The 15,535-nt window shown below is 37.1% G+C and overlaps 1 protein-coding gene across 3 annotated transcripts in view; it reads right to left on the bottom strand.

The window, feature by feature from the left end:
- Positions 1–15,535, bottom strand: part of LOC106880802 (proline-serine-threonine phosphatase-interacting protein 2) — a 47,327-nt gene that overhangs the window by 2,348 nt on the left and 29,444 nt on the right. For 2 of the 3 annotated variants that reach the window (XR_008266054.1, XR_008266055.1), the window contains exons 6-13: positions 13,236–13,337; positions 11,929–11,974; positions 10,875–10,954; positions 9,758–9,856; positions 7,497–7,593; positions 6,261–6,392; positions 4,674–4,746; positions 494–525 (exon numbers count right to left, since the gene is read on the bottom strand). Coding sequence is in view for 1 of the 3 variants with exons in the window: in XM_052974483.1 (XP_052830443.1) it covers positions 515–525; positions 6,261–6,392; positions 7,497–7,593; positions 9,758–9,856; positions 10,875–10,954; positions 11,929–11,974; positions 13,236–13,337 (567 nt within the window). In the remaining 2 variants the exon portion in view is untranslated. The remainder of the gene's footprint in view (positions 1–493; positions 526–4,673; positions 4,747–6,260; positions 6,393–7,496; positions 7,594–9,757; positions 9,857–10,874; positions 10,955–11,928; positions 11,975–13,235; positions 13,338–15,535) is intronic. The other variant, XM_052974483.1, reaches the window with a different exon arrangement.

Below are 15,535 nucleotides of genomic sequence, written 5' to 3'. Positions count from 1 at the left end.
ATATATATATATATATATATATATATATAAAGACACCCCTTTGGTCATGACTGACCATGGGATTGCACCTAAAAAGTTACCCTCTGAGGCACAAGTCCAAGCAAGGTTGTCCAAGCAGCAACACACTCTAGTTCAATTTTCACTCATTTACTTATTTATTTCATTTTTCTTTTCTAAAATTTTCATTGCTTCTTACAACCTCTTCAACAGTTGTTGATATGTATATATCTATGTGTGTGTGTGTGTGTCTTTGTGTCTGTGTTTTTTCCTCCCATCACCGCTCGACAACCGGTGTTGGTGTGTCTACATCCCTGTTAACTTAGTGGTTCAGTGAAAGAGGCCAATAGAATAACTACCAGGTTTTTAAAAAAATAAGTCCTGGGGTCAATTTGCTTGACTAAAAAACTCTCCAAGGCAGTGCTCCAGCATGGCTGCAGTCAAATGACTGAAACAAGTAAAAGAATAACAGAAATAATTAGTCAAAATATTTTACCTGGTGAACATTCACATCCCATTATGGATCATCTGGAGGTAAAGGAAAATAAAATATTTATAATTAAATGAAACTCAATAGCTATATTGAATATAAAACAAGGACATTAAAAATCGATTTATATTAGGTTGTTCAGAAAATAATGGCCAATTTTAAAAATAAGCCTATATTCTTCAAAAACTGAACTTATTCAAAGGTTTAATTACTCAAAATGTGATCCCTAAATTGTTATGCATTTCTCCCATTGATTAACAAAGTCATTTATGCTTCTTCAATAAAAATCCAAAGGTTTTGATGCCAATAAATCCTTGAATTCAGTTTTGACCTTGGTTTTGGAACAGATAGTTTTCTTTGCCTTAAAAAAAGTGTCTAGATGCTTCAGAAAGTGCCATGCAGTGGGACTGAACCCGGAACTACTTACCACATAGCCACTCCTACGCCTATATATATATATATATATATATATATATATATATATATCTTTAACATCAATAATGGAAAATATAAATTAAAGCCCTAAGATGTAACACAATTTTGTTAAAAGAATGTGCATTTATAAAGCAATGAAGAATTACTGCCAATAAATTTTTTAATATACACAAACACAAACACTTTGGTGCATTTTTAACACAGTATTTGTTACTAAACATGATATCATTGTAAATACCGTTGTTCTATCAATGCTTATGTGTAGTGAAAAATTGAGCCCATCTCAATTATTGTTACCCTTTTGATGCAAATCAAACAAAAGAATTGTATTATTTGTTTATATATAACATGCAGTTATATAATCAAATATTGTTAAATACAAAATGAAAGTAAAACAAAGCAAGCCAATACGTAGATATTTTATAGCAATGTAATCTTAGTATTACTTGTGTTAAAGCAATGGGCATACCTACACAATTGTGCCCCACCAATATTTTTTCCTCATAACTTCCAGAAAAATAGATATTTTTTAATGAAATTTTCTACAAATAAGCTTCAGATGGTGTAGATTCTGATTATATCAGGATTTGTTGAAAAAATATTTCTGGTGAATGGGGAGAGGAGTTTCAGAAAATTCAAGAATCAGATTTGTTACCTCATAACTTTTAGAAAACTGGATATTTAAAAAAAAAATTTTCTAGTGTGTAAATTATGATTATATCAGAATTTGATGTGAAAAGAAAATGATGAGCATGCACACATACATACAAACACACACAATTTTTTGCAAAATTTCAAGTTTCATGTTGTAGATATTTATGTTGTGTGTCAGAATGTGTGTGCGTAAGCCCACCATTTTTTCTTCTTTTTCCATTTTAATTTCCAATATAATCACAATTTACACACTCTAAAAGGCATTTGTATAAAATTTCTTAAAAAAATATTCATTTTCCTAAAATTGAAGTGAAAACAAATCCGCTTCATGTGAATTTTCTGAAACTACACTCCACATTCACAATAAATTCTGGTATAATTGGAATCTACAACATCTGAAGCATATTTGTAAACATTTCATCAAAAAATATCGATTTTTCTGAAAGTTATGAGGAAACAAAGTTTGGGGGGGGGGCACATGTGTGTAGGTATGCCAAGCAATAAAATATTAATTCTTTGGCGAAGCACGCAACAATTGAAAATGTAAAATTTTAAGCAGACAGTTATAAGATGAAATATTACAGAGCAGTCATCAACAGAACGTGCATTTAGTATTAATGAACAAAAATGAATAAATGAAGAATATTAACTGGATAAAAAAAAAAGAAAATGACTGAAACATAAGTAATAATAGAAGATATTCAAACATGCAATGTTTACCAAGTAAACAAGAAGAAAGAGGAGGATGAAGATATTCTGGCAAATTGTGTTGAAAAAATTCAGAGTATGAAGTGTAGTCTTGTAATCAGAAAGAAACAAAGATACAGAACTAGGAACAGAATTCAAGAAGAGCAATCTGAATCCATCTTAGGATTCATATGCTTAATCCAGATACTCTATGTATTTATTCTTTCACTTGCTTCAGTCATTTGACTGTGCTCATACTGGAGCACCGCTTTTTTTTAAATTTTTTAATATTTTATTAGCCGAAGAAATCAACCCCAGTATTTATTCTTTGTAAGTCTGGTACTTATTCTATCGGTCTCTTTTGCCAGACCCTTAAGTTACAGGGACATAAACACACCAGCACTGGGCTTCTTTCAGTTTCCGACTACCAAGTCCACTCACAAGGCTTTGGTTGGTCTGAGCCTACAGTAGAAGACATTTGTCCAAAGTGCCATGCAGCAGGACTGAACCTCGAACCATGTGGTTGGGAAGCAAGCTTCTTACCACACAGTCATGCCTGTGCCTTATATAATTAAATCAATTTTGCAAGAAATTAAATGTCAAAATGACATTTAAATGACAGGGTACAAGTGTTTGCACATGTGCATACACTGTCGTTTTGTCATGAACACTTCACTCTGGCTGGGGCCAGTACCTCATTGTGCATGCATTACCAAAAGTCCATAATAAAGACGTCTTTTTAGAAATTGTATCAAAGATGCACACAGACATGGCACTCTTTCTTCAGCAGGTTCCAAAGTATTTGGCACACATGTGTGTGTATGTATAATAATCTCTTTTACTTGTTTCAGTCATTTGACCGTGGCCATGCTGGAGCACTGCCTTTAGTCGAGCAAATCGACCCCAGAACTTATTCTTTGTAAGCCTAGTACTTATTCTATCGGTTTCTTTTGCCGAACCGCTAAGTTACGGCAATAATGGCAATAACAGTAATATGAACAACAATAATAATAATGGTTTCAAATTTTGGCACAAGGCCAATAATTCTGAAGGGTGGGGTAAGTTGATTATATTGACCACAGTGCTCAACTGGTACTTATTTTATCAACCCCAAAAGGATGAAAGGCAAAGTTAACCTCAGCAGGATTTGAACTCAGAACATGAAGATGGAGGAAATGCCCTTAGGCATTTTGCTCAGCATGGCAATGACTCTACCAGCTCACCACCTTAACAATAATAATCCTTTCTACTAAAGGCACATCATCATCATCATCATCATCGTTTAACGTTCGCTTTCCATGCTAGCATGGGTTGGATGATTTGACTGAGGACTGGTGGACCAGGTGGCTACACCAAGCTCCAATCTGATCTGGCAGAGTTTCTACAGCTGGATGCCCTTCCTAACGCCAACCTCTCAGAGAGTGTAGTGGGTGCTTTTACGTGCCACCTGCACAGGAGCCAGTCCAGCGGCACTGGCAACGATCTTGCTCGAATGTCTAAGGCCTGAAATTTTGGGGGAGGGGACTAGTCAATTATACCGACCCCAGTGTTTCACTGGTACTTAATTCATTGACCCCCAACAGGATGAAAGGTAAAGTCAACCTCAGTGGAATTCAAACTTGGAACATAGCAACAGATAAAAATACCACAAGGCATTTTGTCCAGCATGCTAATGAATCTGCCAGCTCACTGCCTTAACAATGATAATAATAATCACAATGTTGTTGGCACTCCGTCACTTACAACGTCGAGGGTTCCAGTCGATCCGATCAACGGAACAGCCTGCTCGTGAAATTAACGTGCAAGTGGCTGAGCACTCCACAGACACTTGTACCCTTAACGTAGTCCTCGGAGATATTCAGCATGACACAGCGTGGCCCTTTGAAATACAGGTACAACAGAAACAGGAAGAAATAGTGAGAGAAAGTTGTGGTTGAAGAATACAGCAGGGTTCGCCACCATCCCCTGCCGGAGCCTCGTGGAGCTTTAGGTGTTTTCGCTCAATAAACACTCACAACGCCCGGTCTGGGAATAGAAACTGCGATCTTATGACCGCGAGTCCTCTGCCCTAACCACTGGGCCATTGCGCCTCCACTATAATCACAATAATAACAACAATAATAAGTGAAAATAACAATAGTAATAAAAAGAAAACCAAAATTAGTAAGAGCGATAAATTTGAAGAGATGAATTGAAGGAATACAATAAGCTTGAGAAAAATGTTAGCGACAGAAGTAGTGCGGAAAAAATAAGGGTAAGCTAGAATTAATATACTAAGTGGGAAAGATTGTTGATATGTGAAGGCATCAGGGTAAAGGAAATAGGGAATTGAGAATTCGGGAGTTAAAAGCAATCACTGGCTGATAAAAGTATCTGATGTTGCTATAAAAGAAAATGTTGTCTGACTAACTGTCTCTCAATGCCATCTTGTTCATTCAAGCGTGTATACATGTTAATGGTGAATGGGCGTCAGTTTGAGTGAACTAGAGGAGAAAATGAAATTGAAGCATACAGAGTGATCACTTAGTAATTATTTCAAATTTTGGCACAAGGCCAGCAGCTTGGGGGAAGGGGGCTTGTTGATTATATCAACCCCAGTGCTTAATTGGCGCTTATTTTATTGACTCCAAAAGGATGAAAGGCAAAGTTGACCTTAGTGGAATTTGAACTCAGAACACATAGATGGACGAAATGCCGCTAAGCATTTTGCCCAGCATGCTAACGATTCTATCATGATCACTGTTAATAATAATTGAATTGATCAATGTTAATATTTTCAAAGATAAACTATAAATAAATTAATTAATCTTTCATCTTTTACTTGCTTTAGTTATTGGCCTATGGCCATGCTGGAGTCCTGCTTCAAAGCGCTTATTTTAAAGCCTGTTACTTTTTCTATTAGTGCCTTTTTTTTTCTTTTCTACTCTCGGCACAAGGCCCGAAAATTTTGCAGAGGGAGCCAGTTGATTAGATCGACCCCCAGTATGCAACTGGTACTCAATTTATCAGCCCAAAAGGATAAAAAGCAAAGTTGACCATGGCGGAATTTGAACTCAGAACGTAAAGGCAGACGAAATACCACTAAACATTTCACCCAGCATGCTAACGTTTCTGCCAGCTCGCCACCTTCTGTGAATGCCTTTTGCCAAAGCGCTAGATTATGGTGATGTAAGTAAACTAAATTTGGTGGTCAAGTGGCGGTGAAGGACAAACACAAATACAGACTCATGCATATAGTTTCTGTCTACCAAGTCCACTCACAAGCCTTTGGTCATCCAGGGATATAGAACAAGACACTTGTCCAAGCAGCCATGCGGTAGGATTGAACCCAAGAATCACAAAGTTGGGAGGCAAGCTTCTTAACTACACAGCCATGCCTGTATCATCCATCAATCAATTAATTAATAATCAGTCAATTAATGAATCCAAATCATGTATTAGGAATGGTGCAGGTTTTGAAGAATTTCCTGATACTAAGAATTTCTTAAGGCAGACTGTTTAACATTCAGTTTCTAATAATATTTAATTATAAAAATACAGTAGGAATTTGTTTTAGATCGACCCAGTATGCAACTGGTACTTAATTTATTGACACCAGAAGGATGAAAAGCAAAGTCAACCTTGCTGGAATTTGAACTCAGAATGTAAAGACAGATGATTTACTGCTAAGCATTTCGCCGGATGTGTTAACGTTTCTGCCAGCTCGCCGCCTTGGTGCCACATAAAGAGCACTGGTAGCCAAAACAGGCTATGGAACCTGGTCTGGCCCTGGGGGAAGCCAGTTCCTCTGAAGCTGTCCAACCCATGCCAGCATGGAAAACAGACGTTAAATGATGATGATAATGATGATGATGATACAGTATTTCATGATATTAAGACTAAATATAATTTATTACATTTGTATTCCTGCCTATTTAGTTGATGATGACGATGACAACAACAACGATGGTCGTTATGAAGATAGTAATGACTAGATCTAACGAATAACTCCACTTACCAAAATCCAAGTTGAATTTTTTAGAGCTTGGGAACTGAATTGAACAATAATCTCCATCTGAAAGGGACTCTTGAGCATGTGAAACTTGTATTTCCTTCCTTGTTTCTTCAAGATTGTGGTATTTTAAATAAGCTAAAAAAGAAAAAAAGAAAAAAGAAAAACAAACATGTTTTGAGAATATGCATAACTGCAAGAATGGCTGTGTGGTCAAGAAGTTTTGTTTGCAATCATGTTGTTTTGTGTTCAGTCCCATTGCAGGACACTTTGGGTAACATCAACAGAAACAAATGTTTACTCACACACACACACATGTAAATTTTCATTCATACACATGCATACACAGACTCATATACATACATCACAGACACATAGTTACAGATATACAAATATATACATATACTCACAAACACACAGATGTATACTCACATACATATAAATACAGAGCTTTACTCAACACACACACATTTACATACAGACATACTTATACACACATACCTACAGACATACACTCACACACACACTTTCTCTTTCTCACCACCAACACACATACATACACTCACACACACATACACACACAAATGTCTACTCAAACATATGCAGACATATCGTGCCACTCGGTCGGTTACCACGACGAGGGTTCCAGTTGATCCGATCAATGGAACAGCCTGCTCATGAAATTAACGTGCAAGTGGCTGAGCACTCCACAGAGACGTGTACCCTTAACGTAGTTCTCGGGGAGATTCAGCGTGACACAGTGTGACAAGGCTGACCCTTTGAAATACAGGCACAACAGAAACAGGAAGAAAGAATGAGAAAAAGTTGTGGTGAAAGAGTACAGCAGGGTTTGCCACCACCCACTGCCGGAGCCTCGTGGAGCTTTAGGTGTTTTCGCTCAATAAACATTCACAGCGCCCGGTCTGGGAATCGAAACCGCGATCCTATGACTGCGAGTCTGCTGCCCTAACCACTGGGCCTCCACTACAGACATATATTCATACACAGGTATACATATATATAGATGAATATTTACTTTCCCTTTCTCTGTCTCACCTCCACCCCTACCTCATATATAGGCATACGTACATAAAACCATAAAACAAATGTGTATTCTCTCTCTCTCTCACACACACATACTGATTTCTACTCTCACTCACACACACACACACACACGCACTTCGCTATCCACCATGAATATAAATGCTATCAGATGATACTGAAGATAATGAAACACCCTACCAGGCCGTGTACTTCCTGTCTGATGATTAGAAATGAAGTCTATTATATCTCGCTGAATATCACACTGTTCCAATATTTTACGAACATTTTCATAACACTGCAAAACAAAAACAAAAAATATAATTAAAAAAAAAACATTGAAAAGTGAAGTAACATTTTAAGACAGTAAATAATTATAAACGATCGTTACATTTTCTCCCTAGGTACAGCTTTGGGGGTGGTGCTTATACCATTTGTCAATAGTTTGGATTTTATTATGTCAACATATTAACCAGTGGAGATATTGGCCATCATTGTTGTGTCTTGATTTATACTTCACTACTATTATTATTATTATTATTATTATTATTATTATCATCATCATCATTGAGTGAGAGAGCAGTGCATGCCATCAAAGTGACACTGGGGTACAAATATACAAAGCCCAGTATACCCATCATGACTACCCGTCTGATAAGGGTACACCAGGCACATGCATCACAACCATGTGTGCACGACAGGGTGATCTCATATCAAGATAAACAGCGCATGACCTCGCAGGTGGGGCCCAGTTAGGATTTTCTTAAGGTTGCATAGCCCATCCCACCCAAATGGTCTCTGAATAAGGGTTGTTTAAGGATATTGAATGAAATACCCATGTTTTCAGAGGTGAATTATTCAAACCCCAAAGAATTCCTTGGGCCAACCAAAGCCTTGTGAGTAGATTTGGTAGACAGAAACTGATAAAAAAAACCTGTTTGTGTATCACCAATTTTTGACAACCAATGTTGGTGTATTTACATGCTTATAACTGCCCCAGCTTGGCCACAGTCTAAATGACTGAAACAAGTAAAAGATAAACAACATTTAAGGCAGCCACTACAGTGCAAGTTTAGAAAGAAAGTGTAAACAAAAGCAAACTATAGCAAAGAAGAAAAAAAAAAGCTACCCTTGTTTGCTTTGGTTTTCCTTTTGTTTACATTTAATTTCCAGCCTCCCTCGTAGAAGTTCTTCAAGATCCCTTTCACTCTGCCACCTAATACTTGGTATGAAACATTTCCGTTGCAACAGTTAAAACTGAACTTTAATTACACACTAACCTCACCAAGTTATCTATATCCTGCCACTTCCCATTACTGTGGGGGTCCCTGGAAAGGCATTGCTTATTATTATTTTTTGGGGGGATCCACATGAAAAGCATCCAGTCTACAATGTAAAGTAGTTGGCATTTGGAAGGGCATTCAGCTGTAAAAACCATGCCAAAACTGACCTCGCCCACGCTGGTGCCATGTAAAAAGCACTCAGCCCACTCTGCTCCTGGAAAACCATCCAACCCATGCTAGCATGGAAGGAGGACGTTAAATGATGACGATGATGATAATTGGACTGGACTGCCTATGTTCAGTGGAACTGAACCTAAAAGCCCGGTCGTTGGGACGCCAACTTCTTAACCATGCAGCCACACCTACCACCAACATAAAAAAAAACATCAATTCCCAATATTCAATGGAGAGGAAATCTATACAGTATATCTAAGGAAACATAAGAGGTATAGTGGGATTACAGATAGGCTAATAGAAAAGGTTCACTTCATACACAGCAGGTGTAAATAGGGACAATAAGCATTAAGAGCTCATGGGAAATAAACACTTTCAAATGTTTGGCAGGCTCCTTAGAAGTAGTTGGTAACTTTTGTTTTGTAGATGATCTAATTAGTAATGGGACTGGGTGATCCGAAATAATAGAGTAGGAATGGGTTAGAAAAAAAGAAGTTTTCAGAGAGCTATTTAGTAGCTCTGAGGAGATGCATGGCGTAGTGATTAAGGTGTTGGACCCATGACTGTAAGATTGTGGTTTCGATTCCTGGATCAGGCAATGTGTTGTGTTCTTGAGCAAAACACTTCATTTCATGTTGCTCCAGTCCACTCAGCTGATAGAAAGGAGTAATCCTGTGATGGACCAGCTTCCTATCCAGTGGGGAATATATATATATAGTCAATATAAGCAACAAGGATATCCTTGTTGCTTATTTTGACTTTAATCGTCTTATTCTGAAACTGTATGTGTAATACCATACTTAATTCTGGTGCCTCAACTTAAGTACCATATTCACCTGAATCTAAATTGAAGCTATGAGATAATGCAGGATTAATTTAAAATAATGTGAATGAATGTTTTGCATTTGACAGAATAATCCGAATGCAAAAAGGCCAAGGTAATGGATAAAGCAGCATGACTACTAGGTCGGTCAAGTACCCAGGACAGCGGAGATTTTGTCTTACCTTATCTTCTTCAACTGAAACTTGAGATCTTGCATTCAACACAACCCACAAAAGATTACGTTGCGTATCAATTCGTTCTTCTTCTAATTTTTGAAATTCCTGGAAGAAACCAAAGAAAAAAATTATTATTTTAGATATCTGTATAAAAGATGAAAGGCAAAGCTGAACATGGCAGAATTTGAACTCAGAATGTAGAGACAGACAAAATGCCGCTAAGCATTTTGCTTGGCATGCTAATGATTCTGCCAGCTCATCGCCTTATATATACAAGTTGGAAGTATGTCTTGTTTTTTATCATCATTATCATCAGCATACATAATAATAATAATAATAATAAAAATAATAAAATTTTAAAACAAACACATAATTTTCTTATGGTTTCTTAAACATTCTCTAGAACAACACTATGTACAAACCCAAATATATGGTACCCTAGGCATAACACCTACATGAACTACTAACTTGTTGTCTCTTGAGGTCTCTGGGTGAGACTCGGATCCAACTTGTACAAATGCAAAGCAAAAGTCAAACATAAAATAATAATAATAATAATGCACAGCTCTCTCACTCAATAATAATAATAATGATAATCCTTTCTACTATAGGCACAAGGCCTAAAATTTGTGGGGAGGGGACTAGTTGATTTCATTGACTCCAGTGTGTAACTGGTATTTATTTTATCGACTCCGAAAGGGTGAAAGGCAAAGTCGAACTCGGCAAAATCTGAACTCAGAACATAAAGATGGATGAAATGTTGCTAAGAATTTTGCCTGGTGTGTTAATGTTTCTGCCAGCTCACCGCCTTATATATACAACTTGGAAGTATGTGTTTCATTTTTTTAATCATCATTATCATCAGCATAAACAATAATAATAATAATAATAATAATAATTAATTCGTTTTATTGGCCACAAGGGCTAATATCAATTAAAAACATGTAAGGACATAGACAGGACGAAGGTTACAGAAGGTTTTGTCTGAAAAGGTAGGAAAGTTCGTCTAAACAGAGGAAGAAAACGGAGAAAGATATAACAAATAAATAGATAAATAAATAAATAAAAAATAATAACATTAAAAAAATCACTTTTCTATAAAAAAAAACAAAGCTGTACTTACAATAAGGGCTTGGTGTATCTCCCATTCAAAAGCTTTATGGCTCTCCTCCAGCTGGTCAACGAGGTTCTTGTAGAGAGCATCTGAAATAAATGGTGCCATAGTTGAAGTCATGAAGTCAGACACTTAACTCTTGTCTCTAAGTGGAATTTGTAACCTAAACAACCCAGTCAGTAGAAAAATAAAGTAAATAAAAATAAAGAAAGAACTAACAGTCCCAGACAATAATGGAATTGATGTCTACGCTGAGAACAAGCAGAGTTAAAAGATATGTAAAAGATAAACAGGTAGTAGAGGAGTGTTTTACCAGAAATGGCGGAGTGCGGATCTTTTTTTTTTGTCTTTTTTACTTGTTTTAGTCATTTGACTGTGGCCATGCTGGAGCACTGCCTTGAAGGTGTTTTAGTTGAACAAATCGACCCCGGGACTTAAAATGATTTTTTTTTTAGCCTGGTACTTATTCTATCAGACTCTTTTGCTGGACCGCCTAAGTTATGGGGATGTAAACACACCAACACTGGTTGTTAAACGGCGGAGTGAGGACAAACAGACACAAAGACACACGCATGTAGATATATATATACATACATATATGAAGGATTTCTTTCAGTTTCCGTCTGCCAAATCCACTCACAAGGCTTTTGGTTAGCCTGAAGCTACAGAAGAAGACACTTGCCCAAGGTGCCATGCAGTGGGACTGAAACTAGAACCATGTGGTTGGGAAGCAAGCTTCTTACCACACAGCCAAATAGTATAATTTTTAAAAATCTTTTTTTTGTTTCAGTCATTGAACTGTCAAAATACCTGGGTGCCATCTTGAAGGGTTTTAGTTGAACAAATTGACCCCAGTAATTATTTTGCAAGTCCGATAGTAATTCTATTGGTCAACTTTGATGAACTGCTATACAGTGGGATCAAACACAAGACCTCATGATTGCAAAGCAGACTTGTTAACCATTTGGCCATGCTGTGTCCATTTGCACACAAACACACAAGGACTTACCACTCCATAATGCCTTACTATGAGAATAAATAATTCACTTGAACTTCCACTCACCAGCATTTTCTTTACCCTGAACAGCTTTGATGTGTTTGTTGAATAACTGCAAAGAGAGAATAGTGTGTTGGACGGGTTTGTAAATATTTACAATGATTACTCAGCTCAATTCAGGATCTACATCAATCATACAATGAAAATATTTCTTTCCTGGATAAACACATTCAATACTATACACAGGTATTTTTTTATTCTTTTACTAGTTTCAGTCATTTGACTGTGGCCATGCTAGAGCATCGCCTTTTAGTTGAAGAAATCGACCCCTGGACTTATTCTTTGTAAGCCTGGTATTTATTCTATTGGTCTCTTCTGCCAAACCACTAAGTTAAGGGGATGTATCGATTGTCAAATGAGGGGTGGTGGGGCAAACATAGACACAAACACACACACACACACATATACGACAGGTTTCTTTCAGTTTCCGTCTACCAAATCTACTGACAAGGTTTTGGTTGGCCCAAGACTATAGTAGAAGACACTTGCCCAAGGTGACATGCAGTGAGACTGAACCCAGAACCATGTGGTTGGGCAGTAAGCTTCTTACCACACAGCCACGTAAATTTAAATTGTACTGTATACTTTTATATGGCACAAAATAAGGTGGTTGGTATTAAGAAGGGCATCCAGCCATAGAAGATATGCCAAAGTTGACAGTGGAGCTTGGTGCAGCCCTATGGCTTGTCAGATTCTATAAACTAACTCACCTCTCTCGTTACTATTCCTCATTCGGTCGAAGGGGTCTTGTTGTGTGAGTTATTTGGGGGGCCTCACTGCAGCTGGTGCCATGTAAAAAGCACCCAGTGCACATGGTAAAGTGGTTAGTGCTACGAAGGGCACCAAGGCATAGAAACCATGCCAAAGCAGACGGCAGAGTTTGGCGCAGTCTTCTGACTTGCCAGCTCTTGTCAACCCATCCAATCCATGCTAGTATGAAAAATGGATGTTTGATGATGATGATGATGATGGTGATAGCGATGCTAATGATGATGACAATGGTGTCACATCATAACCATGTGATTTCAGGTTCATTCTATTCAGCATCATCAGTGAAAACATTTAATCAACATATGAGAGAGAGAGAGGGGGGGGAGAAAGAGAGGGGGAGAGAGAAAGAGAAAGAGAGGGGAAGAAAGAGTGAGAGAGAAAGAGAGGGAGAGAGAGAGAGAAAGAGAGAGAGTAAGTGAGTGAGAACATTAAACTGCCTGATGTGAAATAAGTTAGCATTGAATGAGTAACACCAAATAGGCCAACACTAAAACAGCTTCATACTCTCTCTCATCTCCAAAGCACAGAGAAACTTTATTTACCTTTTCTGTATCTTTAGTAGAAACCGCAAAAGATTTTGTAGACTCATACTGCTTTTTACACTGAATATTTTCAAGGAATTTCTGTTTATAAACTTTTTCAGCCTGACAAAACAAAAAAATAAAAATACTTTGCTCATGTATATATGTATATGTGTGTATATGTCTGTGTTTGTCCCCCCAACATCGCTTGACAACTGATGCTAGTGTGTTTACGTCCCCGTAACTTAGCGGTTCGGCAAAAGAGACCGAGAGAATAAGTACGAGGCTTCCAAAAGAATAAGTCCTGGGGTCGATTTGCTCGACTAAAGGCGATGCTCCAGCATGGCCGCAGTCAAATGACTGAAACAAGTAAAAGAGTAAAAGAGTAAAAGAGTAGACATTCTTTCTTTTATTTGTTTCAGTTGTTTGACTGTGGCCATGCTGGAGCACCGCCTTTCGTTGAACAAATCGATCCCAGGGCTTATTCTTTGTAAGCCCAGTACTTAGTCTATCGGTCTCTTTAGCCAAACCACTAAGTTATGGGGATTTAAACACACCAACAACGGTTGTCAAGCAATGGTGAGGGGACAAACACAGACACACAAACATATACACACACATATATAAATTTATATGAATAAGGATAAGATCATTATTTAAAATACCAATCTTATCAGGTGGCCAGCATGGGAATAAAAACCTCAGAGGTAATAATTATTATGAAAATTATAATTTAGGGTATCTAAGAGATACCTTAAACTGACCCCAGGACTTATTCTATCGGTCTCTTTTGCTGAACCATTAGAATATGGGGATGTAAACACACCAACATCAGTTGTCAAGTGATGGTAGGATGGGGGGACAAACACAAACATATATTTTCAATGGGTTTCTTTCAGTTTCCATCTACCAAATTCACTCACAAGGCTTTGATACATATATATATATATATACACACACACACGCAAACATGTTACATACACGTATCTGCATGTATATACACGTACATATGTATATATACACACACACACATATATATATATACATATGTCATCATTGTCAACATCCTTTTCACATCTGTTTCCATGCTGACATAGGTTAGACATGACTTTCTAAAGCAACATTCCTATGACTGACTGTTTATCTTGATGTCAAGCGTTCTTCATTTTTAATTGAGATAATTATTTATTCCACTGGTGTTTACATGCCAACTCTGTGAAACATTAACAAACGTCACCGCAAAAGTTTGCCAAGACAAATTATATGTATGTGTGTACACAACCACACATACTTCATATGTGTATGATTTGTGTCCACAGGCATTTGTCACTGCATACACACACACATGAGGTGGGGCTGTAAACTTCCTGGTTCCTAGATTTGGGTAAAAAAAAAATACAAGAGGATCAGTTAATTATGATTTTATTCAACATATTCACACACTTATTGTAGTAGTCCTTCAGTTTTTCTAAGCTCTGTACAAGAACCCAAAAGTTTGGGCCTCCAATAAGGCTTTTCATGTTACCTTAAAACCAGGAACTTTTTTGGCACCCCTTGTCTCCTATCTCTCTCTTCTATCTTTTCTTTTTTCCAAGAAGATATTTTTCTCAGCATTCACTATTTTCCCCTCGCTCAGGTCTAACAACCCTCCATGTTTGTCTACATTCGGTTTCCCTGTATGTCTCCACTGTCCAGTTTCCGTTCCTAACTTTAACCCTCCATAAATCCAAAATTTTATTTTGGTATTTATGGGAGCAATTGTTTTCGAAGACTCATATTGTCATTGACTCATATTGCTCGAAATGGGAAGTAAGATAGGCAACCGACAACTGATGAAGGATCATTCTTTGTATTACTTGTCCTGTTTTCCATTTTTCTCTTGTTATTTGCACATTTAACTTATTCGTTTTCGTATTTCATGTTGTTTACTGTACCCATATATGCATATATACAGGGTGTCCATAAAGTCTGGGTACATGGAGTAAATAAAATCATAACATAAACATTTAAATATAAGAAATAATAATTTCTTAGTGCATGTGTTAATCCCCATGTGGGTACATGGAGTAAATAAAATCATAACATAAACTATTAAATATAAGAAATAATAATTTCTTAAAGTATGTGTTAATCCCCATGTACACAGACTTTGTGGACACCCTGTATATTATTTATATTATATATATATATATATTTGCTAAAATAAGTCTGAAACCATGGTCCAAGAGATAGATGGTAAATGTTTTTATTTTTCATTCCCTTCGACGTTTTATCCCTAAAAGTGGTTTGGAATTTAGCTGTTCTTTCTAGCACTGTATTTA

This window comes from Octopus bimaculoides, chromosome 18 (assembly GCF_001194135.2).
Source record: "Octopus bimaculoides isolate UCB-OBI-ISO-001 chromosome 18, ASM119413v2, whole genome shotgun sequence".
NCBI classification, from domain to species: domain Eukaryota; kingdom Metazoa; phylum Mollusca; class Cephalopoda; order Octopoda; family Octopodidae; genus Octopus; species Octopus bimaculoides.
Note: the sequence above shows the minus strand (reverse complement) of the source record. Positions and strands in the feature narration are given on the sequence as shown.